The sequence below is a fragment of the Bos grunniens genome, chromosome 6, assembly GCF_055505025.1.
Source record: "Bos grunniens cultivar Pamir isolate PY7600 chromosome 6, Bosgru_T2T1.0, whole genome shotgun sequence".
Taxonomy (NCBI): domain Eukaryota; kingdom Metazoa; phylum Chordata; class Mammalia; order Artiodactyla; family Bovidae; genus Bos; species Bos grunniens.
In genome coordinates this window covers 27,322,982-27,349,286 of record NC_141170.1, presented here as the reverse complement: position 1 = coordinate 27,349,286, position 26,305 = coordinate 27,322,982, and the positions used below count along the sequence as shown (strand labels likewise).

General features: G+C 39.4%; 2 protein-coding genes across 12 annotated transcripts in view; one reads left to right on the top strand and one right to left on the bottom strand.

The window, feature by feature from the left end:
• The window catches only part of RCHY1 (ring finger and CHY zinc finger domain containing 1), a 126,055-nt gene extending 125,152 nt beyond the window's left edge, over window positions 1–903 (bottom strand). For 5 of the 8 annotated variants that reach the window (XR_015165300.1, XR_015165301.1, XM_086405378.1 and 2 more), the window contains exon 1: window positions 690–903. Coding sequence is in view for 3 of the 8 variants with exons in the window: in XM_086405378.1 (XP_086261504.1) it covers window positions 690–779 (90 nt within the window). In the remaining 5 variants the exon portion in view is untranslated. Of the gene's footprint in view, window positions 1–368 lie in introns of all 8 variants that reach the window. The other 3 variants (XM_086405384.1, XM_086405379.1, XM_086405382.1) reach the window with 3 other exon arrangements.
• THAP6 (THAP domain containing 6) lies at window positions 874–25,872 on the top strand. Of its 4 annotated transcripts, none has more exons than XM_086405385.1 (5): window positions 874–1,014; window positions 1,924–2,026; window positions 14,329–14,536; window positions 18,904–19,029; window positions 25,514–25,872. In XM_086405385.1, the coding sequence occupies exons 2-5, from the start codon at window positions 1,947–1,949 to the stop codon at window positions 25,766–25,768; spliced, it is 669 nt and encodes a 222-aa protein (XP_086261511.1). In that variant the 5' UTR covers window positions 874–1,014; window positions 1,924–1,946; the 3' UTR covers window positions 25,769–25,872. The 4 variants fall into 4 exon arrangements, with proteins under 4 accessions (XP_086261511.1, XP_086261513.1, XP_086261512.1 ...); XM_086405386.1 differs by having other exon boundaries at window positions 961–1,473; XM_086405387.1 differs by lacking the exon at window positions 18,904–19,029.
• Window positions 25,873–26,305: the final 433 nt, after the last annotated feature.

Sequence of the window (26,305 nt, the reverse complement as noted above, 5' to 3'; positions counted from 1 at the left end):
ATTCACCTTGAATTGTGAGGTGAGGAGAAATAAACTTTTTATTCTTTAACTCACATTACTACTGGGTCTTTTTGTTACAGCAACTGAGCTTTACCCTAACTAGTACCTCAAAAAGTCTCTAGGCCAGTAAGCTAACCTTATATTATACTTTCCAGTACACCGTGAACTTTAAGATTCACTCATTCCTGAAGACTTCCTATGTCATGACTACCATAACATAGCTAATTCCTTCCGCTTACATTTTCTGCCTGGCAGACTTAGGCCTACTCACGCTAAAATGAAGCTGGCAAGCTATAAAACTTATTTGAGATGAAAGTGTATTCCGAATCTCCACTCGCTTACCCGCCTTCTATTATTTCATCACACACCTGAAAGTGATCCTGGGAAAAGCCAGCACAGGCCCGGGGCTACCTCTGTCTACTTCCAGCACCAAAAGACTAAATAAATGAACCCCCTGATAGGCAAGGCCAGGTTTTTGCCAAGCAAGAACTTCGCTTGCAAACTACAACACAAAGGTGGGGCCAGTGCTCGCCGTGACAAAACACGCTCTTTACGGCAAGAAGCCAGTCACAGGTAAAGTTATCCTGACAATAGCTTAGCCCTACAACAAACTTAAGCCCAAGCTTCACCTCCCGGCCCACTCCTACCCAGCCCGGCGGAAGCTCTTAAGAACCCAGTGAAATCGTCACCTTCAAGAGACATCCCCTGTCGTAATGCTCGCAGCCCCGCCGCCTTTGGGCTTGCCCGCGGGCGCCATCTTCCAGCGCCGAGAAAGCCATCGCCTCCACCTCCCCTCAAACTCCACGACCCCTTCCCCCAGGCCAAAAGCTACGCTCAGAGAAGCAGCGCCGCTCTAGCCCACCCCGTCCCGGCGGCAGCAGCCTCCGGAGCCAAGATGGCGGCAGGGCACGTGACCCGGGGCAGCCGGATTTCCGGCGCCCGGGACCACGGGGCGGAAGCGAAAGGAGGCGCAGTCTCCGTTGTCGTCGTTAGTCGCTTCCTTCACCGCTAACGGTAATAATTCTTAGGTTGTCTCCCGTTTTTCCCCCATCGCTACCCGCCCACAGCCTGGGCGCGGTTCGGGGCGAGGAGGACCCCAGCGGCGCGGAGACGTCCGGTGGCCCCTGGAAGGGCCGCTCTCCGGCCGCATCGACTCCTGTGACAGGGCGACCCCTCCCTCTCCCGGCAGCTGCCGTAGCCTCGAGAAAGGGGCGGAGCTCTTGCCTGGGCTCCGGGCTGGGAGCGAATCCTAGCGCGCGCGCGGCGACGGCCGAGTAGCCAGGCGCTCGTCAGCGACCCTAATGCCTTTTTGTCCCTTTCTTCATTACTTCCTCATCATTCCTTCAGTAGTATATTAACATTTACTATGTGCCAGTCACCAGCTACGCCATGGGAACGAAAGTGACCAAAAACGGTTCTGGGAACTCAGACTGGTGAAGGAGAAAGAGAGTCCACAGACACCCTGAAATAAATGTAGGTTTACAGCTTGAAGAAGTGCTAGGAAGGGGAAGTGTGTGTTCCAAGAGAGCTAGTACTAGAGGGAATCGGACTTAATCGGGTGTCAAGGAAGGTTTCCCTGAGGAAGAAACGCTTGAGCTGAGAGCTCAGAATGAGCAATCTAGGAGGCATCAGTGTGCCAGGATCTGGTGACAGAGGGAACACATGCCTGTAAGAAGTAGTGGGAGGGAAATGTACCCACCCCCCCCCCCCGAAACTGACATAAGGCCTAGCTGAATATGACCTGCCTTGTTAAAGAGTCAAACCCCTAGAAAATTTTATGAGCAGAGCTGCGGGTTTTGAAAGAAAATATTTGCCTTTGGCTTTCTAACCTCATGTAATGTTACGTGGAACGTACTGGGAAAGGTAAATATGTACGCCTTAGCTTTGAGGTTACTGACGCTTGCCCCCTTAATTTTCTTTCAGTTCTCGTGTGAGTTGCTGAAACCATGGTGAAATGTTGCTCGGCCGTTGGATGTGCCTCTCGCTGTTTACCAAATTCCAAGTTAAAAGGACTGACATTTCACGTGTAAGAGTCTGCTGTAGTTAAGCCAAGTACTTTTTGACTGTTAAAAGAAGCAAAAGACAGGTCTACTTAAATCTTCATTTTGCAGCCACTTGCTTTACCCCTGAGCTATACCCCCTAGATCTTTGATTTTGAACTTTAGGTCTCAACTTCTTTTTTAATAACCTTTTTAATTGAATTTGAAGTGACAATAATAACTTTACATTTTTATAATTAGTTCAGAAGCTTAAGATACCTGCAAAGGTATCACAGATTAACAAAAATATCATCAAACCTTTTTGCTAATATTACTATTTTGCATTTTAACATACCTTCAAAGAAATTGTGTTGTTTACATGTAGTTTACAATCCAAATCAAGAATCTCTGCCAGATATATTCTGTCCTTTAAAAATAAATCAGGCTTATGTTTATGTTGATGTTTAAAAATAGATCAAGCTTATGTTACAGAGAAAAGGGTATAAATTACAACTTCAGACCAAGTTTAGCTGTACTGCAGATAAATCACTTCAGTTCAGTTCAGTCGCTGAGTCATGTCCGACTCTCTGCGACCCCATGAACCGCAGCACACCAGGCCTCCCCCAGCTCCCGGAGTTTACTCAAACTCATGTCCATCGAGTCAGTGATGCCATCCAGCCATGTCATCCTCTGTAGTCCCCTTCTCCTACTTGCCACTGATCCCTCCCAGCATCAGAGGCTTTCCAGTGAGTCAACTCTTCGCATGAGGTGGCCAAAGTATTGGAGTTTCAGCTTTAGCATCAGTCCTTCCAATGAACACCCAGGACTGATCTCCTTCAGAATGGACTGGTTGGATCTCCTTGCAGTCCAAGGGACTCTCAAGAGTCTTCTCCAACATCACAGTTCAAAAGCATCGATTCTTAGGTGCTCAGCTTTCTTCACAGTCCAACTCTTACATCCATACATGACCTCTGGAAAACCTTGACTAGACGGACCTTTGTTGGCAAAGTAATGTCTCTGCTTTTCAATATGCTATCTAGATTGGTCATAACTTTCCTTTCAAGAAGTAAGAATCTTTTAATTTCATGGCTGAAATCACCATCTGCAGTGATTTTGGAGCCCAAAAAAATAAAGTCTGACACTGTTTCCCCATCTATTTCCCATGAAGTGATGGCACCAGATGCCATGATCTTTGTTTTCTGAATGTTGAGCTTTAAGCCAACTTTTTCACTCTCCTCTTTCATCTTTCATTAAGAGGCTTTTTAGTTCCTCTTCACTTTCTGCCATAAGGGTGGTGTCATCTGCATATCTGAGGTTATTGATATTTCTCCCGGCAATCTTGATTCCAGCTTGTGCTTCTTCCAGCCCAGCGTTTCTCATGATGTACTCTGCATGTAAGTTAAATAAACAGGGAGACAATATGCAGCCTTGACGTACTCCTTTTCCTATTTGGAACCAGTCTGTTGTTCCATGTCCAGTTCTAACTGTTGCTTCCTGACCTGCATACAGGTTTCTCAAGAGCCAGGTCAGGTGCTCTGGTATTCCCATCTCTTTCAGAATCTTCTACAGTTTATTGTGATCCACACAGTCAAAGGCTTTGGCATAATCAATAAAGCAGAAATAGATGTTTTTCTGAACTCCCTTGCTTTTTCCATGATCCAGCGGATGTTGGCAATTTGATATCTGGTTCCTCTGCCTTTTCTTTTTTTTGCATATAGACATTGTATTTATTTTTTTATTTTTTTTTTTAATTTAAATGTATTTATTTTAATTAGAGGCTAGTTACTTTACAATATGGTATTGGTTTTGCCATACATCAACATGAATCCACCACGGATGTACACGTGTTCCCAATCCTGAACCCCCCTCCCACCTCCCTTCCCATACCATCCCTCTGGGTCATCCCAGTGCACCAGCCCCAAGCATCCTGTATCCTGCATTGAACCTGGACTGGCAATTCGTTTCTTTTATGATATTATACATGTTTCAATGCCATTCTCCCAAATTATCCCACCCTCGCCCTCTCCCACAGAGTCCAAAAGACTGTGCTATACATCTGTGGCTCTTTTGCTGTGTCACATACAGGGTTATCATTACCATCTTTCTAAATTCCATATATATATGTGTTAGTATACTGTATTGGTGTTTTTCTTTCTGGCTTACTTCACTCTGTATAATAGGCTCCAGTTTCATCCACCTCATTAGAACTGATTCAAATGCATTCTTTTTAATGGCTGAATAATACTCCATTGTGTATATGTACAACAGCTTTCTTACCCATTCATCTGCTGATGGATATCTAGGTTGCTACCATGTCCTGGCCATTGTAAACAGTGCTGCGATGAACATTTGGGTACACGTGTCTCTTTCAATTCTGGTTTCCTTGGTGTGTATGCCCAGCAGTGGGATTGCTGGGTCGTATGGTGGTTCTATTTCCAGTTTTTTAAGAAATCTCCACACTGTTCTCCATAGTGGCTGTACTAGTTTGCATTCCCACCAGCGGTGTAAGAGGATTCCCTTTTCTTCACATCCTCTCCAGCATTTATTGCTTGTAGACTTTTGGATCGCAGCCATTCTGACTGGCGTGAAATGGTACCTCATTGTGGTTTTGATTTGCATTTCTCTGATAATGAGTGATGTTGAGCATCTTTTCATGTGTTTGTTAGCCATCTGTATGTCTTCTTTGGAGAAATGTCTGTTTAGTTCTTTGGCCCATTTTTTGATTGGGTCGTTTATTTTTCTGGAATTGAGCTGCAGGAGTTGCTTGTATATTTTTGAGATTAGTTGTTTGTCAGTTGCTTCATTTGCTATTATTTTCTCCCATTCTGAAGGCTGTCTTTTCACCTTGCTTATAGTTTCTTTTGTTGTGCAGAAGCTTTTAATTTAAATTAGATCCCATTTATTTATTTTTGCTTTTATTTCCAATATTCTGGGAGGTGGGTCATAGAGGATCCTGCTGTGATTTATGTCAAGAGTGTTTTGCCTATGTTCTCCTTTAGGAGTTTTATAGTTTCTGGTCTGACGTTTAGATCTTTAATCCATTTTGAGTTTATTTTTGTGTATGCTGTTAGAAAGTCTTCTAGTTTCATTCTTTTATACTGAAGTGGTTGACCAGTTTTCCCAGCACCACTTGTTAAAGAGATTGTCTTTTCTCCATTGTATATTATTGTCTCCTTTGTCAAAGATAAGGTGTCCATGGGTGCGTGGGTTTATCTCTGGGCTTTCTATTTTGTTCCATTGATCTATATTTCTGTCTTTGTTCTAGTACCATACTCTCTTGATGACTGTGGCTTTGTAGTAGAGCCTGAAGTCAGGCAGGTTGATTCCTCCAGTTCCATTCTTCTTTCTCAAGATTGCTTTGGCTGTTCGAAGTTTTTTGTATTTCCATACAAGTTGTGAAATTATTTGTTCTAGCTCTGTGAAAAATACCGTTGGTAGCTTGATAGGGATTGCATTGAATCTATAGATTACTTTGAGTAGTATACTCATTTTCACTATATTGATTCTTCCAATCCATGAACATGGTATATTTCTTCATCTATTAGTGTCCTCTTTGATTTCTTTCATCAGTGTTTTATAGTTTTCTATATATAGGTCTTTAGTTTCTTTAGGTAGATATATTCCTAAGTATTTTATTCTTTTTGTTGCAATGGTGAGTGGGATTGTTTCCTTAATTTCTCTTTCTGTTTTCTCATTATTAGTGTATAGGAATGCAAGGGATTTCTGTGTGTTAATTTTGTATCCTGCAACATTACTATATTCATTGATTAGCTCTAGTAATTTTCTGGTGGAGTCTTTAGGGTTTTCTATTGTAGAGGATCATGTCATCTGCAAACAGTGAGAGTTTTACTTCTTCTTTTCCAATCTGGATTCCTTTTATTTCTTTTTCTGCTCTTACTTCTGTGGCCAAAACTTCCAAAACTATGTTGAATAGTAGTGGTGAAAGTGGGCACCCTTGTCTTGCTCCTGACTTTAGGGGAAATGCTTTCAATTTTTCACCATTGAGGATAATGTTTGCTGTGGGTTTGTCATATATATCTTTTATTATGTTGAGGTATGTTCCTTCTATTCCTGCTTTATGGGGTGTTTTTATCATAAATGGATGTTGAATTTTGTCAAAGGCTTTCTCTGCATCTATTGAGATAATCACATGGCTTTTATTTTTCAATTTGTTAATGTGGTATATTACATTGATTGATTTGCAGATATTGAAGAATCCTTGCATCCCTGGGATAAAGCCCACTTGGTCATGGTGTATGATCTTTTTAATGTGTTGTTGGATTCTGACTGCTAGAATTTTGTTAAGAATTTTTGCATCTATGTTCATCAGTGATATTGGCCTGTAGTTTTCTTTTTTTGTGGCATCTTTGTCAGGTTTTGGTATTAGGGTGATGGTGGCCTCATAGAATGAGTTTGGAAGTTGACCTTCCTCTGCAATTTTCTGGAAGAGTTTGAGTAGGATAGGTGTTAGCTCTTCTCTAAATTTTTGGTAGAATTCAGCTGTGAAGCCGTCTGGACCTGGGCTTTTGTTTGCTGGAAGATTTCTGATTACAGTTTCAATTTCCGTGCTTGTGATGGGTCTGTTAAGATTTTCTATTTCTTCCTGGTTCAGTTTTGGAAAGTTGTACTTTTCTAAGAATTTGTCCATTTCTTCCACGTTGTCCATTTTACTGGCATATAATTGCTGATAGTAGTCTCTTATGATCCTTTGTATTTGTGTGTTGTCTGTTGTGATCTCTCCCATTTTCATTTCTAATTTTATTGATTTGGTTTTCTCCCTTTGTTTCTTAATGAGTCTGGCTAATGGTTTGTCAATTTTATTTATCCTTTCAAAGAACCAGCTTTTGGCTTTGTTGATTTTTGCTATGGTCTCCTTTGTTTCTTTTGCATTTATTTCTGCCCTAATTTTTAAGATTTCTTTCTTTCTACTCACCCTGGGGTTCTTCATTTCTTCCTTTTCTAGTTGCTTTAGGTGTAGAGTTAGATTATTTATTGGACTTTTTTCTTGTTTCTTGAGGTATGCCTGTATTGCTATAAACTTTCCCCTTAGCACTGCTTTTACAGTGTCCCATAGGTTTTGGGTTGTTGTGTTTTAATTTTCATTCGTTTCTATGCATATTTTGATTTCTTTTTTGATTTCTTCTGAGATTTGTTGGTTATTCAGCAGCTTGTTGTTCAGCCTCCATATGTTGGAATTTTTAATAGTTTTTCTTCTGTAATTGAGATCTAATCTTACTGCATTGTGGTCAGAAAAGATGCTTGGAATGATTTCAATTTTTTTGAATTTACCAAGGTTAGATTTATGGCCCAGGATGTGATCTATCCTGGAAAAGGTTCCGTGTGCACTTGAGAAAAAGGTGAAATTCATTGTTTTGGAGTGAAATGTCCTATAGATATCAATTAGGTCTAACTGGTCTATTGTATCAGTTAAAGTTTGTGTTTCTTTGTTAATTTTCTGTTTAGTTGATGTATCCATAGGTGTGAGTGGGGTATTAAAGTCTCCCACTATTATTGTGTTATTGTTAATTTCCCCTTTCATACTTGTTAGCATTTGTCTTACATATTGTGTTGCTCCTATATTGGGTGCATATATATTTATAATTCTTATATCTTCTTCTTGGATTGATCCTTTGATCATTATACAGTGTCCTTCTTTGTCTCTTTTCACAGCCTTTGTTTTAAAGTCTATTTTATCTGATATGAGTATTGCTACTCCTGCTTTCTTTTGATATCTATTTGCATGGAATATCTTTTTCCAGCCCTTCACTTTCAGTCTGTATGTGTACCCTGTTTTGAGGTGGGTCTCATGTAGACAACATATATAGGGGTCTTGTTTTTGTATCCATTCAGCCAGTCTTTGTCTTTTGGTTGGGGCATTCAACCCATTTACGTTTAAGGTAATTATTGATAAGTATGATCCCGTTGCCATTTATTTTATTGTTTTGGGTTCGAGTTTATACACCGTTTTTGTGTCTCCTGTCTAAAGAATATCCTTTAGAATTTGTTGGAGAGCTGGTTTGGTGGTGCTGAATTCTCTCAGCTTTTGCTTGTCTGTAAAAATTTTTATTTCTCCTTCATATTTGAATGAGATCCTTGCTGGAAACAGTAATCTGGGCTGTCGGTTATTTTCTTTCATCACTTTACGTATGTTTTGCCATTCCCTCCTGGCTTGAAGAGTTTCTATTGAAAGATCAGCTGTTATCTTTATGGGAATCCCCTTGTGTGTTATTTGTTGTTTTTCCCTTGCTGCTTTTAATATTTGTTCTTTGTGTTTGATCTTTGTTAATTTGATTAATATGTGTCTTGTGGTGTTTCGCCTTGGGTTTATCCTGTTTGGGACTCTCTGGGTTTCTTGGACTTGGGTGATTATTTCCTTCCCCATTTTAGAGAAGTTCTCAACTATTATCTCCTCAAGTATTTTCTCATGGTCTTTCTTCTTGTCTTCTTCTGGTATTCCTATGATTTGAATGTTGGAGTGTTTAATATTGTCCTGGAGGTCTCTGAGATTGTCCTCATTTCTTTTAATTCGTTTTTCTTTTTTCCTTTCTGATTCATTTATTTCTACCATTCTATCTTCTACTTCACTAATCCTATCTTCTGCCTCCGTTATTCTACTATTTGTTGCCTCCAGAGTGTTTTTTATCTCATTTATTGCATTATTCATTATATATTGACTCTTTTTTATTTCTTCTAGGTCCTTGTTAAACCTTTCTTGCATTTTCTCAATCCTTGTCTCCAGGCTATTTATCTGTGATTCCATTTTTATTTCAAGATTTTGGATCATTTTCACTATCATTATTCAGAATTCTTTATCAGGTAGATTCCCTATCTCTTCCTCTTTTGTTTGGTTTGGTGGGCATTTATCCTGTTCCTTTACCTGCTGGGTATTCCTCTGTCTCTTCATCTTGTTTATATTGCTGAGTTTGGGGTGGCCTTTCTGTATTCTGGCAGTTTGTGGAGTTCTCTTTATTATGGAGTTTCCTCGCTGTGGGTGAGGTTGTACTGGTGGCTTGTCAAGGTTTCTTGGTTAGGGAAGTTTGTGTCAGTGTTCTGGTGGGTGGAGCTGGAATTCTCTCTGGAGTGCAATGAAGTGTCTAGTAATGAGTTATGAGATGTCAGTGGTTTTGGAGTAACTTTGGGCAGCCTGTATATTGAAGCTCAGGGCTGTGTTCCTGTGTTGCTGGAGAATTTGCTCTGGAACTTGTTGGCCCTTGGGTGGTGCTTGGTTTCAGTGTAGGTATGGAGGCATTTGATGAGCTCCTATTGATTAATGTTCGCTGGAGTCAGGAGTTCTCTGATGTTCTCAGGATTTGGACTTAAGCCTTCTGCTTCTGGTTTTTAGTCTTATTTTTACAGTAGGCTCAAGACTTCTATACAGCACCATTGATAAAACATCTAGGTTAAAGATGAAAAGTTTCTCCACAGTGAGGGACACCCAGAGAGGTTCACAGAGTTACATGGAGAAGAAGGAGGGAGTTAGAGGTGACCCAAATGAGATGAGGTGGAATCAAAAGAGGCGAGAGCAAGCTAGCCAGTAATCACTTCCTTATGTGCGCTCCACAGTCTGGACTGCTCAGAGATATTCATGGAGTTACACAGAGAAAAGAAGAGGGAGGAAGGAGACAGAGGTGGCCAGGAGGATAAAAGGGGGGAATGAAAAGGAGAGAGACAGATCCAGCCACTGATCAGTTCCTTAAGTGTTTTCCACCTTCTGGAACACACAGAGATTCTGAGAGTTGGGTAGAACAGAGAAGGGGGAGGGAAGAGACAGAGGCGACCTGGTAGAGAAAAAGGAGAGTCCAAAGGGGGAGAGAGCAGTCAAGCCAGTAATCTCACTCCCAAGTAAAAATGGGTACTGAAGATTGGGTTCTTAAAGGTACAAAATTGATAACAAATACCAAAAAGCAAAGATTAAAATTCTAGAGTAGAGGTTGGATTTTCAAAAATACAATATTAAAGAAAAGAAGAAGAAGGAAAAAAAATAAAAGTCACAAAAATTATTTTAAAAAAATATATATGGTTTGCTTTAAAAAAAGTCTTTTTTTAAAAAACTAATAGTAGGTTATAAAAATGAAAATTAAAGGAGTAATAAAGGACTTAAATTTTTTTTTAAGTTAAAAAGAAAAAAGAATGATAGTAAAAATAGTAAAAATATATCTAGGACTTTCTCTGGTGGTGTTGTGGGCAGTGTGGGGTCAGTTCATTTTTGGATAGTTCCTTGGTCCAGCTTTTATTTCTCAAGATCTAGGCCCGTTCCTATGTAGTCGGTACTAACTACAGGATTTTAATCTGTTGCACTGTCATTTCCAAGGCGGTTCCCTCGGTGCCGGGGTCCAGCCCCGGCTGATCCAGGGTATTCGAAGGAGAGATGGCTTCGGCGACCTATTTATTTATTTATTTATCAAAGATATAAAGAGTAATAGAATGAGGATAGCTCAGTAGGAAAATTCAGTGGAGTAAAGAAGCTGAGTAGCTTGGTTTACGCAGAAAATCAGTATAACCCGTGACACCAGGTTAGCTCTGACCACGGAGGCCGCAGGCACCCTCTCGAATAGCGGAAGGTGCCCCACCTTAGACACCTTCTCGAGTGGGTCTTAGAAGCCCAGGCAAATAAATGGTCGCAGAGGACCTCCGCGCTCCAGATGGAGACTCAGCTGGAAATTGAGGAGAAAATGACATGGGGAGACCAAGCTTTGGTGAGCAAGGCCTGTAGCTTTATTTCCAACAGGGGTTTTTATACCCTAAGTTACACATAGAGGATAATAGGGGATGCAAAGTCAGCAGTCTCTGATCCTTATCAAAAACCAGTGTTTCTTTCCTGCAAATTTATCGTATACAAATGGTTTAGGTGATTTACATCATCTTCTGGCCAGAAGGCCTATTAACATTTTATGACTCTTGACAAAGACTTATTTTGTCTAAGAGTAATTATTTTAAGGTTTGGCGCCATCTTCCGAAGGTGTTAGATAAAATTGCATTCGTATAGGGTGGATGTGTAATGGGTTTACAACAAAGGAAAGAATTTATTACCTTAAGGGTCTAAAGTTACTAACACCAAGGCCACTACTTATTTTTTCTACATACCAACTATTAATTAATACATATTCAAGGATACAATACAGGGGATGTGAAAACTTGGCAACAAGCATTGGCTCATCAATGAAATCTTTTACTAGTTTTTATTCTGACAGTTTCTAACTCTCTGAGAGGCTGTAAGCTATTTGAATATCTTAAGCTTCTCGTGCCCCTCGAGGCTGGGAGACTGTAAACAATCGTATGCATAGCTGTAGGAGTCTGGGTAAACTTGTCAGGTGAATTAGAGAGCTATCTGAGGGGTTTGGATTTAAACACTACTAATTGCCCAGGAACTTTATTAATTGGAGCTGTAAGTTAACTCTTTGACAGAGAGAGCGAGATGGTGGTGGGGGACAGCCCCCAGTAAAGTCAGAGGTGAGAGCACAAAGCAATAAAGTAAGCAGACTCTGGTTTTTTGGGGGTAGATGCTCGAGAATATCCGGGGGGACTCCTGAGGCTCAATCCCGCCTTTGCGTATGCCGAGCCTCCTTCCTCATGACCTTTGTCACGAGTGGAATGCCTCTCGCCGGCTCCCGGCACCTCGGTTTTAGCTTCTTCTGTTTGCTGGTCTCTTCAGTGTCTGGTTTCCGCCCTGACACAAGGGGGGCGGTGGTGGACACTTTTTTTTAGGCTCAGTTGTTCAGTCGCGCTGTGGGGAGGGACACTGCAAACAACACTGGCGTGTGCTCACAATGTCTCAGCCACACTGGGCCTGCCCCTGCTCACAGAGCGTGCACCCTGCCTGCCCACACAGCTCAGGCTCTAGGTTGCTCTGCCCGGAACCATCCGAGGCCGGCCCTGGGCTGCATGCACCTCCCAGGGCTAAGCCTCTCAGGTTCAGGCACTCGGGTAGTCCTCAGAGGTGCAGACTCCATTGGGCCTGCGTTTTGTGCCCTTCCCAGCTCCAAGCAGCTCGGGTGATGAGGTGTTTGGCGAGCGCGGTCACTGCAACTTATCGCCTCTCCCATCCCTGCCACTCGGTTTTCTGGGTGTACAACGGGCGCACCTTCTCAGGCGGATAATGACTGTCCAAAACCCCAAGAAGTCTTAGTTAGCAAAGAAGCCTACTTGCAGTTTGGTAGATAATGTCTCTCTGGGGCTGCAATTGCCCCCTTCTGGCTCTGGCTGCCTGTCACCAGAGAGGGATGGTCTGTAGCCGGCTAGTTCTGTTCAGTGCTTTGTTCTCTGCGCGGGCCTGGCGGTGTCTTAGGGCTTTTCACGTGGTAGCTATCCCACAATCTGGTTTGCTAGCCCAGATTATTTCGCTCTGATTACCCTCGGGGCATTCAGGCCCGATCCTTACTCTAAGCAATGCAGCCCATGCCTCCCTGCCCAGCCCCTGCTTGCTAGTGGCGGGTGCAGGTGTCTGGGCTGCTTCTCCGCTGGGGGAGTTACCGTTGGGCTCGTAATCTGTGGGTTTTAATTATTTACTTATTTTTCCTCCCTATTATGTTGCCCTCTGTGCTTCCAAGGCAAGCCACAGACTTCGGCAGTGAGAGTGTTTCCTGGTGTTTGGAAACTTCTCTCTTTTTAAGACTCCCTTCCTGGGATGGAGCTCCATCCCTACCTCTTTTGTCTCTTTTTTTGTCTTTTATATGTTTCCTACCTCCTTTCGAAGACAATGGGCTGCTTTTCTGGGTGCTTGATGTCCTCTGCCGGCATTCAAAAGTTGTTATGTGGAATTTACTCGGCGTTTAAATGTTCTTTTGATGAATTTGTGGGGGAGAAAGTGGTCTCCCCATCCTATTGCTCCGCCATCTTAGGACAGCCCCCTCCTCTGCCTTTTCTAAAACCAGCTTGAACATCTGGAAGTTCACAGTTCACATATTGCTGAAGCCTGGCTTGGAGAATTTTGAGCATTACTTTACTAACGTGTGAGATGAGTGCAATTGTGCAGTAGTTTGAACATTCTTTGGCATTGCCTTTCTTTGGGATTGGAATGAAAACGGACCTTTTCCAGTCCTGTGGCCACTGCTGAGTTTTCCAAATTTGCCGGCATATTGAGTGCAGTACTTTTCACAGCATCATCTTTCAGGATTTGAAATAGCTCAACTGGAATTCCATCACCTCCACTAGCTTTGTTCGTAGTGATGCTTTCTAAGGCCCACTTGACTTCACATTCCAGGATGTCTGGCTCTAGGTCAGTGATCACACCATTGTGATTATCTTGGTCGTGAAGATCTTTTTTGTACAGTTCTGTGTGTTCTTGCCACCTCTTCTTAATATCTTCTGCTTCTGTTAGGTCCATACCATTTCTGTCCTTTATCGAGCCCATCTTTGCATGAAGTGTTCCCTTGGTATCTCTAATTTTCTTGAAGAGATCTCTAGCCTTTCCCATTCTGTTGTTTTCCTCTATTTCTTTGCATTGATCGCTGAGGAAGGCTTTCTTATCTCTCCTTGCTATTCTTTGGATCTCTGCATTCAGATGCTTATATCTTTCCTTTCTCCTTTGCTTTTTGCTTCTCTTCTTTTCAAAGCTATTTGTAAGGCCTCCCCAGATAAATCAAGATGGTCCTAATTTAGTATTTTAGTCATTCTTCTGACAGCATAGGAAAGAAGGAGCAATAAAGTTTAATAATTATTCATTTGCTGAAGTTTTATTTTGTTGCTTTTGTGCCAGGTACTGTGCTATGTGCCAGAGAAAGATCTCCCAGCTACTTTGCTAAGTATAAGGAAATAAAAAATGAACATGTGTACCCCACTTTATTCCAAAAAAGACTTGAACCAGCTTGGAAAATTGGAAAAGATATGGCTATTAACCTCCAGATCTCAAAATAGTTCTGATCTCCAAAATTCCAGATTCCGCAGGTGTTCTCTGCATTCATTCACCAAGCATTTACACCCTTGTTTTGTATTAAATGTTGTACTAAACAACTTTTTGATGTTGATAGAACATTGGAACTACAAGTGTCTCTGTTCATCTGGGATAAATTCATCAGATAGGAAAAGGCCCAAGTGATATTCTTCATCATCTATAGATGAAGAAAAACCTTCAGTTGTGAATTTTACTCTAAGGTATTAAATGTCTTTGGAAGCTTTTCTTCTTTATAATATGAGAAAGAATTAAATGAGGACTATTTGCCTGCAGCATGTTTGGTACAAAAATCTGAGTATTAAAACTGAAAGTTATAAAACCATAAATTGCAGTGGTTTCCTAAATATTCCAGTTTCAAGAGTAATAACAAACCAGTTAAAGAATCAATTTAGGCACAGCCTTTTAATTCAAGTATATGTGTTAAATTAAACATCAATACTTTATGTAATTTTTTTCTAGATTCCCTACAGATGAAAACATCAAAAGAAAATGGGTATTAGCAATGAAAAGACTTGACGTGAATGCTGCAGGCATTTGGGAGCCTAAAAAAGGAGATGTGTTGTGTTCAAGACACTTTAAGAAGACAGATTTTGACAGAAGTACTCCAAATATTAAACTGAAACCTGGAGTCGTACCTTCTATTTTTGATTCCGTATCTCACTCACAGGTTTGTTTATCAGATGCTGCTTAACCATCATTACTCACTTTTTAGGGACTATTTAAGAACCTTCACACACTTGCTACCATTTTTTACTATTTGCTTATTGATTTGAAAACCATTCTTTAAGTTTTTTTAGATTTGTAAACTGTGTAAGCTTTTCTAAAGAGTAGTAAGAGTGTTTTACCAGTAGCCCCTCAGAAATGTTAATATCTGTACCTTACTAAGGTTTGGTGAAGCAAACTTGAGTTAGTATAGCTCAAGATTTGGGTCTAAAAATTGGAGGAATGTTAGAGTTGAACTGAAGTTCCAAGCTGGCAGTGCGCCTCACACTGGAGCAAAAGTCAAGAGCAGAGCCGCAACAGACACAAAGAATACTTTGAGAGCCACATATTCACACTTAAAGCCTGAGTAGAACTGGAAGGTAGAAAACCAAAAGATGAGAAGGAAAAGAAGAGGTCAAAAACAAGAAGATAAAAGGATTGTTTAAGGAAACTCTAGTTGTATTCTGTGGCTTTTCTCAATGATTTTAGTGCCATGGATGAGCTGCTTCACCCTCAGTATCTCTCTTGACTTCATATACCTGAACGCGTACTCACTTTCAGAAACTCTAGAGATTGACTGATTCCAATGTGGAAAATTCAGGGAGGGCCTGTGGTTCCCATACCAATAGGAATGAACCTCTATTGAAAGGTATCTCCTTCCTGACAGCTGGAAACAGGAAGTAGTTCAGAAGATCTACTCCCATAGGGATCTTGGTCACATTTGCAGATGTTCGTACCTCAGTACTTGAGTTATATAGTGGAAACTGACTCAGTTTCTTCCATGTTAATAAATGTACAGTATCTTCTGCAATTTGCTCTAAAGGATTTGTTTCCTATACCATGGTGTCATCTATAGTCTTAAGCGAACCTTAAAAAATATGGACATAATAAGTCAAATAAGCAATAAATTACTAACTTCCAAAAGTTATTTCCTAATAACAAGGAAATCACAGAATCCAGAAGTAACACTGTTAACACTCTATGTGGATCTTTTCTGTCATTTTTATGTGTATGTTTGTATATAAATATATCTCTATTTATAATTCTTACAGAATACGATTATACTGTATATCCTTTTTATTTGCTTTGCTCTTTTTTTAACATTCATACAGTGCTTACTGTGTGCCAGGCAGTAATCTAAGCACTTTACATATATTTTGACTCTTTTAGTCCCCTAAACTACCATAAGAGTTAAATAATCTTATTCTCATTTGACCACTTGAGAAAATTTAGACCCAGAAAACTAGAATACATTCCCCAAGTCACACTGCTGTTAAATGGCAGAGGCTGGATTTAAACCCAGGTATTTTAGCTCCAAAGTTCACTCTTAACTATTATAATATTTTCCATGATGTTAAATATTTTTATATAACAATGGCTTTCAAATTTAGTCTACCTAAATATTATCCAGGGAGCTTGGCTTAAAATGCAGAATCCTAACCAGCTCTCCCAAAATGTTTGATTCAGCAAGTTTGCTTTGGAGTCTAGGATCTGCATTTTTTGATAGGTACCCTGCATGATTGTGTTGCAGCTCAATGGATCACATTTTTAAGAGAAACCTATATGGAACATCAATTTTTTTTTTTAACTAAACTTTATACTGAAGTCAACATCAGTTCAGTTCAGTTCAGTTCAGTCACTCAGTTGTGTCCGACTCTGCAACCCCATGAAAAGCAGCACGCCAGGCCTCCCTGTCCATCACCAACTCCCGGAGTTCACTCAGACTCATGTCCATCGAGTCAGTGATGCCATCCAGCCATCTCATCCTCTGTCGTCCCCTTCTCCTCCTGCCCCCAATCCCTCCCAGCATCAGAGTCTTTTCCAATGAGTCAGCTCTTCGCATGAGGTGCCCAAAGTACTGGAGTTTCAGCTTTAGCGTCATTGCTTCCAAAGAAATCCCAGGGCTGATCTCCTTCAGAATGGACTGGTTGGAAAAAAAAAAAAAAAAAGAATGGACTGGTTGGATCTCCTTGCAGTCCAAGGGACTCTCAAGAGTCTTCTCCAACACCACAGTTCAAAAGCATCAAACAAATGCACACATCATAAGTGTATAGACCACTGGACTTTCACAAAGTGAATATATTCATGTAACTCCTCTCAGACCAAGACGGAGAAAGTTATCAATGCCCCAGAAGCTTCCCTCATGCTCTTTCCCAGTCCCTACACCCTTGAAAGTACCACTATCCTGACTTTTATTGCTGTCAGTTATTGTAAATGGAGTCATATAGTACATACTCTGTTCTGTGGCTGCTTTCACTCAACATCTTGCTCTTGTGATTCATCCACATTGCAGCATGTGGTACTTACTAGTCCATGTATTTTCTTTGCACTATAATATTCTATTGTATTTGTTGTTGTTCAGTGCTAAGTAATGTCCAACTTTATGTGACCTCATGAACTTCAGTGCACCAGGCCTCCCTGTCCTCACCATTTCCCAGAGTTTGCTCAAACTCATGTCCATTGAGTTGGTGATGCCATCCAGTCATCTCATCTTTTGCTGCTCCCTTCTCCTCCTACCCTCAATCTTTCCCAGCATCGGGGTCTTTTCCAGTGAGTCAGCTCTTCACATCAAGTGGCCAAAGTTTTGGAACTTCAGCTTCAGCATCAGTCCTTCCAATGAATATTCAGGGTTGATTTCCTTTAGGATTGACTAGTTTGATCTCCTTGCAGTCCAAGAGACTCTCAAGAGTCTTCTCTAGCACCACATTTCAAAAACATCAGTTCTTTAGCACATTGTATAAATAAACTATAATTTCTATTCTACTGTTGATGAACATTTGGATTTTCACTTTGGAGCTATTATGAATGGTGTAACTACAAACATTTTTGTCCATGCCTTTTGATACACTTAAATGTACACATTTCTACAGAATATATGTATATTTATGTTAGAAGTGGAATTGCTGGATCCTAGGATCAGCTTGAGTAGATATCACCATAGTTTTCCAAAGTGGTTTTACCAACTTATACCCCCACCATCAGCTTATAAGAGTTCCTATGATTCTATATCCTTTCTCATATTTAGTGATATCATCTTTACAGTACATTTTTAATGACCATATAGTGATTGATCCAGTGTATGGACAATAAATACTTTATGTAATCAATCCTTACCATTGTATATAGATTATCATCTTTCACTGTTTTTAAAAGCATTAGAATGAACATTATTGTAGTTAAATCTATGTACATATCCTTATTTCCCCAAACTAATTTCCTGGAAATAAAATAGCTAGACCAAAACTTACACACATTTTTAAGTCTTTTGCTTTTGATACAAGCCTCCCAAAAGCCCATCGTAAAGTTTGTATCAGTCTACTGCCCTACTAATAGTTATGCATTAAAGTGTCTGTCCATCCTAATCCTCAGTGTAAGTTGTGTTTTTAACCTTTGCTGAAATTGATAGGCATAGATGACATCTTATTGTTTTAATATATCTTTGAATATTAGTGCATTTATGCATTATTTCCTGTGTTCATTAGACAGTTTTACTTCTTCTTTCCTGAATAACTTATTCAAGTCTTCTAGTTTTATCTTTTTCTAAGCTGTTTTATAACAACAATAGATATTGAGGATATGAATCATTTAACTATGTTGCAGTTACTTTTTGTTCTTTGTCTTTAGTTCTAATTATGGTGTTGGTTTGTTTTGTGTGAAATACGTTTTTTTAAGTAGTCCTATATTTTCTCTTGTGCTGTCTGATTTAAGATTTTATAAATATTTCCCATGTATTTTTCTACTTCCTCATTGTTTTCATTCTTACATGAATTTTCATTATGTAGAAATTCATTGTGATTTACTGTACATAAATGATAAAACTTTTTCATAATTAATTCATTTTTCATGACTTATAGCCTTTCTCCACTTATTTAGAATGCCATTTTTTATCCTGAAGGCTCTTATCTACATGATCTACTCATATTTTTCTTAAGAAAATAGTCTTCTGACCCAAGGCTAGAACCCATATCTCCTGTGCCTCCTGCTTGGCAGGCAGATCTTTACCGCTGAACCATCTGAGAAGCCAAAAGAATAGTACACTATCTTAAATATTCTTTCCTTGTAGGATATTTTTAATACCTTGTAGGATATACCTTCCCTCATTATCATTCTTTTTTTTAAGGAAAATTCGTGTTTCCAGGTAAACTTTAAAGTTAGTTTAGGGAAGTTCCTTTAAAGTAATCTTAGTGAATTTAAACTTTACTGACTGTTAAAAGCAATTTCCACTAAAAAATATATATAATAATTTTACTACAAAAAGTTAAGAAGGTTAAAAATTTACAAAAGGACAGAAATATCTACAATGATTGATTAACAATTAACTATTCTTAACAGGGGAAAAGAGAAAAGCTTCATTATAGGAAAAACTTCACCCTCAAAGCCCTTCCAGTTACAAACCACAATCACAAGCTTGTTGATACTTCCTCGTGTGTTGAAGAATTCCAGTCCCAGTTCATTTTTGTAAGTAAAATTACTGGGCTAAAGTTGATATTTTTAAGATGAACATGCCCTCTCTGTTAGGATTAAGCTTTTTAAAATCTTACTGAAAAATTAGGAGTTCAGGTTTTTGAGATTTTTTTTAATATGTAATAACCAAAAGTAATATTGCTTCCAAGGGCCATTATAATTTATATATACGTATTTAATTCAAAGAATGCTTTCACAAAAATATTTCAACCAGTCAGTTCAGTTTAGTTCAGTTGCTCAGTTGTGTCCGACTCTTTGTGACCCCATGAACTGCAGCACGCCAGTATGCCTGTCCATCACCAACTCCTGGAGTTTGCTCAAATTCATGTCCATCGAGTCAGTGATGCCATCCAACTGTCTCATCCTCTGTCGTCCCCTTCTCCTCCTGCCTTCAGTCTTTGCCAGCATCAGGGTCTTTTCCAGTGAGTCAGTTATTCACATCAGATGGCTAAAGTGTTGGAGCTTCAGCTTCAACATCAGTCCTTCCAGTGAATATCCAGGACTGATTTCCTTTAGGGTTGACTGGTTTGATTTCCTTGCAGTCCAAGGGACTCTCAAGAGTCTTCTCCAACACCACAGTCCTAAAGCATCAATTCTTCGGTGCTTAGCTTTCTTTATGGTTCGATTCTCATATCCATACATGACTACTGGAAAAACCATAGCTTTGACTAGATAGACCTTTGTTAGCAAAATAATGTCAACCAATAAAATACAATAAATAATTCCTCCCTTTAGTTATTGGTATTGTAGGTTCTATGTGGAAATATCTAATTTTAAAAATAGTTATGTCTTTAGGTTTTCTTGAAGGACTATCATACACACACAGTATTGAAGCTTGCATTTATTTATTCATCTGATTGCTTTTTCATGTTAGAATCAGGCCTGGAATCCAGATCTGTTTTACTATCTTAATTACTATAGTTTTATAATAATGCTTAAAATCAGGTAGTGTTTATCAGTGTTAAATCTTCCAACTTTGTTCTTTTTCAAAGTTGTTTTGGATAGTCTTGGTCCTTTGCATTTTTATATGAATTTTAGAATCACTTTCATAAATTTCTACAAAATTCCTGCTAGAGTTTTGACTGGTATTCTGTTGAATCTACAGATCCATTTGGGAAGAATTGACATCTTAATAGTACTATTTTAAGTCTTCCAGCCCATCACTTCATATATTTAAACTTTTAAATTTTCTTAGCAGGGTTTTGTCATTTTCAGTGTAGTCTTTCGTTTTTTTTTGTCAGGTTTATCCCTAAGTATTTTGTATGTTTGGATGCTATTATAAATGGCATTGTTTTAATTACTGTTAGTATATGGAAATAAATTGACCTTTGTATATGAAACTGTATCTGTCAAACTTGCTAAACTCACATGTTAATTATCAAAGCTTTTTTGTAAAAGCTGTCAGGTTTTCTACAAAGATAATCATGATGTCTGTCATTGCTGCTGCTAAGTCACTTCAGTCATGTCCGACTCTGTGTGACCCCATAGACAGCAGCCCACCAGGCTCTGCCGTCCCTGGGATTCTCCAGGCAAGAACACTGGAGTGGGTTGCCATTTCCTTCTCCAATGCATGAAAGTGAAAAGTGAAAATGAAGTCGCTCAGTCGTGTCCGACTCTTAGCGACCCCATGGACTGCAGCCTACCAGGCTCCTCCGTCCATGGGATTTTCCAGGCAAGAGTACTGGAGTGGGGTGCCATTGCCTTCTCCGATGTCTGTCATTAAAAACAGTTTTAATTCTTCTTTTCCAATGTAAATACCTTCATTTCTTTTTCTTGCTTTATTGCACTACCTTGAACCTCCAAGGGTATGCTGAGTAGAAGAACTGAGAACTGATCTTTGTGCTTTGCTCCTGATTTTAGGAGGAAGGCATCAGTCTTTCACCATTGAAGATATTCATATGATGTTAACTGTGGATTTTTCATAATTGCCCTTTATCAGACTGAGGAAGTACCTTTCTATTTTATTCTTTCAGTTTTAGTGAGATATAATCGACAATACATCACTGTATAAGTTTAAAGTATACAGTAATGATTTAATTTACATTCATCATGAAGTGATCATCACAGTAAGTTTAGATGAACATCTATCATCTCATATAAGCAAAACTAAGAATTAGAAAAAACTTACAATGTGTGAGTTGAAAATTATATTGGAGAGAATTAATGGCATGTTTGAAGGCAGGAGGAAAAGGGGACATCAGAGGATGAGATGGTTTGGATGGCAGTACCAACTCAATGGACATGAATTTGAGTAAACTTTGGGAGTTGGCGATGGACAGTGAGGCCTGGCATGCTGCAGTCCATGGGGTCACAGAGAGTTGGACACAACTGAGTGACTGAACTGAACTGAATGGCATGTTAGATATGTCAGAAGAAAAGATTAGTTAAGGTAAAGATATAGCAATGGGAACTATCCAGAATGGACTACAGAGAGAAAAGGGAATGTTTAAAAAATGAAAAACATGAACAGAGCATCAGTGAGAAGTAGCACAACTTCAGACAGCCCAATATACATGTAATTAGACTCTCCAAAGGAAAAGGAAGAAAAGTTGAAATAGAAAGGAATAATTGAAGAAATCATGGCCATAATTTTTCCAGGTTTGATAAAAACTATAAACCCACAGATAAAAAGCTCAGCAATCCCAAGCACGAGAAACATGAATAAAACTAAACTAGGCTACATCATAATCAAATTATTCAAAACCATTGGAAAAGAAAATTCTTATGTCTTGATAAATTAACCCCTTTATTATTAAGAAATGGCCTTCTTTATCCCTGGTAATATTCTTTGCTCTGAAGTCTACTTTGTCTGATAGTAATATACCCACCGTAGTTATCTGTTATTAGTGTTATCCTAGTTGAAACCTTTAGTTTCAACCTATTTGTGTCTTTTTGTTTTAAGGTGTGTTTTTTCTTGGTGGCATGTACTATTGGGTCTTGATTTTTTAAATATAACTTGGTTATTTATAATCACTAATCTTTTCTGTATATAATTTCTGCCTTTTATTTGGATTATTTAAACAATAATAATATAATTATCATATTACTTTATATCAGATTATCTAATGGGATATGGTTTGGTTTAAATCTGTCATCATACTTATTTCCTGTTCCATTTAGTCTTTGTTCTCATTTTCTTCTTTTTTTGTCTTCTTTTCAATTAATTAAATTTTTTTATAATTCCATCTTATCTCCTTTTTTTAATTCATTCACCATAACTGTTAGTTGCTTTTGGGTCTATAACATCCATGTTTAACTTACCACAGGCCACATGATAAGTAATATTATTCCACTTAGTGTATAGTATACATATCTTACTATAGTATACTTTTATTTCTCTTCTCCAACCTTTTTGCTACAGCTGTCATACATTTCACTGTACATATGCTATGAACCACACATTACATTGATATTATTTTTGTTTAAGCAGTAAATTATCTTTTAAAAAGATTTAAATAACAAGAAAAAAAGGTATATGCTACCCATGTAGTTGCCACTGCAGGGCTTTTCATTCCTTTGTGTAAATCCATATTTCCATCTGGTATCATTCTGTCTGAAGGACTTAACTTTAATACTCCTTATAGTGCAGCTATGCTGGTGATAAATTCTTTCAGCTTTTATAAAATCATTACTTAGTCTGCTAAATAGTCATTATTTAGTCTGGAAAAACCTGAACAATCATTTAGTCTTCATTTTTGAAAGATATTGACAAATTCTGGGTTGAAAGTTTGGGAGTTTGTTGTTTTTAGTTTTTTTAAGATGTTGCTCCACTATATTCTCATATGCATGCTTGCTAATTAAAAATCTACTATCATTCTTATCTTTTTCCTTTGCTAAAAATTTTTCTTTGCTGCTGCTGCTGCTAAGTCACTTCAGTCGTGTCCAACTCTGTGTGACCCCATAGACGGCAGCCCACCAGGCTCCCCCGTCCCTGGGATTCTCCAGGCAAGAACACTGGAGTGGTTTGCTTTGCTAATGGTTTTAAATAATTTGATTATACCATAGTTTAGCTTTGTTCATGTTTCTTATGCTTGGGATTTATTGTTTCTTTATCTGTGAGTTTATAGTTTTTATCAAACTAGGAAAAATTTCAGTCATGATTTCTTCAAATAGTTCTTTCTTCCTCAACTTGTCTTCCTTTTCCTTTGGGGAGTCTAATTACGTGTGTATTGGGCTGTCAGAAGTTGTGCCACCTCTACTCATGCTGTTCATTTTTTTGTATTTTAAATACTCCCTTTTCTCTCTGTAGTCCATTCTGGATAGTTCCTATTGCTGTATCTTCACCTTCACCAATCTTCTGAAATTTCTAATCTGCCATTGCTGCTGCTAAGTCACTTCAGTCATGTCCGACTCTGTGTGACCCCAGAGATGAAATCCCCGTCCCTGGGATTCTTCAGGCAAGAACACTGGAATGGGTTGCCATTTCCTTCTCCAGTGCATGAAAGTGAAAAGTGAAAGGGAAAAAGTGAAATGCGTGAAAGTGAAAAGTGAAAGGGAAAGTCGTGTCCGACTCTTCACGACCCCATGGACTGCAGCCTACCAGGCTCCTCCATCCATGGGATTTGCCAGGCAAGAGTACTGGAGTGGGGTGCCATCATTCTCTTTAATATATTTTTCACCTCACACATAATAATTTTTAAGTCCAGGTGTCCTACTTGATTCTTTTTTATGTCTTTCATGTCTCTGCTTAACTTTCTAACATATATGATACAGATTAAATAATTTCATTAATTTCCTTGTCTACTGATTCTAACATTTGTTAGTTCTGGGTTGGTTTCTATGGATTGGTTTCTCTGTTATTATGGCTCATATTTTCTGCTGTTTTGCATGCCTGGTAAAATTTTGTGTGCCACTTACTATGGATTTTACTTCACTGGATGCTGGATATTTTTGTGTCCTATATGCTTGAGCTTTGTTATGAGGTGTAGTTATTTGGAAACAATTTGGTCCTTTCAGGTTTTGCTTTTTTTAGGCAGGACCAGAACAGTGCTCAGTCTCAGGCTATTTGTTCTCCACCACTGAGGCAAGACTCTTCTGTGTACTCTGCTCAGTTCCCCATGAATCTGGTCTGGCTGGTGGGAGTAAAATCTGTGAGCTCAGGGTACTCCTGATCTTTTCTGGCCATTCTTTCCTCAGCCTTGAGCAGTTCCCTACACACAGACTCTGATCTTACTCAGGGCCATACTTGACAGGGAGCTTCTGAAGATCTCCAGGTTCTTCTCTCTCCTATTGATACTTTGTTCTGTGAACTGTAGCCACCTTGGTCTCCCCAAGTACTTTGCACTACCTCCTCAACTCTGACTAACCAGCTCTGCCTGGGTTTCCTCTCCTTGCACTGACGCCTAGAACTCTCTCAAGGCAGTAAGTTGGGCAGTCATAAGGCTCATCTCTTTGTTTCCCATCTCAATCTCTGCCTTCCTTGCCTGCTGTCCTTATGTGCAAAACATTTTTATACCTTTTGGCTGTGTGTTGAGGTCTTACTGCATCTACTCATTGCCACACATGGGCTTTCTCTAGTTGCAGTGAGCAGGGGCTACTCGATTGCAGTGCACTGGCCTCACTGGTGGCATCTCTCTCGTTGTGGAACACGCGCTCTAGGGCACTTGGGCTTCAGTAGCTGCAGCACTCAGACTCAGTAGTTGTGGCTTGCAGGCCCTAGAGCGCAGGCTCGGTGGTTGTGACACACGGGCTTAGCTGCTCCACAGCATGTGAAGTCTTCCTGGTCTTCTGCCTTAGCAAGCAGATAGCCTTTTACCACCAGGGAAGTCCTGGGTTTCTTTTGTCAATCCAGCCTCTTATTTCATCTTGGCTGAAAGCAAAGTCATTTTCACTAATTTTCACAAAGCTGAAAGCAAAGTCATTTTCACTAATTTTAAGTAACAGCTTGTCAAAATTATGTCAGTGGTGTTTTTGAATGAAAAAAGTATACCTAACAAATATACCATAACCAAAATAAGTACTGAGTGCTTAAATTATCTCTTTATAAATCCAAGACCAGAGTCCTCTCTAAATCCATAACACCCAGCCTGAGGACCTGCTTCAGTGCTTTCCTGTCATCCCTTATAAAGTGAAATATTCATCAAATAAAGCAATTCCGTTAAAAGGTTAAAAATGTAAGTTTTTTGGATAGGTAAAACTTAAACTTAGCAGCCCACACTTAGGGACCAAAACTATTATGGTCACGTGAGTGTCATGCTGTTTGTTCATAAGCAGATGCCTACCTCCAGGTGAGAAGTGCCTTCCACCCCTAGGATTCTGCCCTCCTTGTGTATGCCAGACCTCAGACAAACAAAGATGGGGACTCTAGGCACCTGAAACATCCCCGTCCTCTCCCTGTGGTCTTTGAACAACTCTTAGTATCACCAACTTAAAAATGTTCTCTAAGCATAGTATTCGGAGAAATAACTGAGGCCTAGTTATAACTTTTTATCTAACTGCTTGTCTGTCTGGTTTAATAACTTGGTGTTTATGTTTTCAGGAACATAGCTACAGTGTGATGGACAGCCCAAAGAAACTTAAGCATAAATTAGATCATGTGATCAGTGAGCTAGAGGATACCAAGAAAAGTCTGCAGAATGTTCTAAACCGAGAAAAACGTTTCCAAAAATCATTGAGGAAGACAATCAGGGAATTAAAGGATGAATGTCTCATCAGTCAAGAAACAGCAAAAAGACTGGAAGCTTTCTGTTGGGACTGGTGTCAGGAGAGCATAGAACAAGACTATATTTCATGAAATAATTTCATGTTATGTTCTACTTAAAATTGGTAAAATTGATATTGGCTTTTAAGGAAATAATTCTCATTTACCATCATTAAATGATGTCCATCATTCCATCATTTAGAGTGCCCTTTGGGTCCTCTGCAACCTGATGCATTAGAGTTATTATCCAAAGGCTTTTTTTAAAAGATACGCAAAATTTTGTGCTAGTTATCATGTTTTGGAGTAACTTGTGAGAGTTATGTTTTTATAGGCCTAAACTATATGGGCTTCCCTGCTGGCTCAGAGGTGAAGAATCTACCCACATTGCAGGAGACCTGGGTTCAATCCCTGGATTGGGAAGATCCCCTGGAGAAGGAAATGGCAACCCACTCCAGTATTCCTGCCCAGAAAATTCCATGGACAGAGGAGCCTGGAGGGCTACAGTTCACGGGATCACAAAGAGTCAGACATGACCGAACAGTGAACACTTTTAGACCTAAACTAGTACCAGGTCACTATTTTAAAATGTTAAGAGATCAAGAAAATTCTGTAGGACTAAGGAAATGATTT

What these genes read in the sequence shown, in the direction of transcription:
- THAP6 (XM_086405385.1), top strand. Translation starts at nt 1,947, where the DNA reads ATGGTGAAATGTTGCTCGGCCGTTGGATGTGCCTCTCGCTGTTTACCA. An exon ending in AAAGGACTGACATTTCACGT is followed by an intron (nt 2,027 to 14,328) that starts GTAAGAGTCTGC and finishes ATTTTTTTCTAG; the next exon opens with ATTCCCTACAGATGAAAACA. An exon ending in ATTCCGTATCTCACTCACAG is followed by an intron (nt 14,537 to 18,903) that starts GTTTGTTTATCA and finishes TATTCTTAACAG; the next exon opens with GGGAAAAGAGAAAAGCTTCA.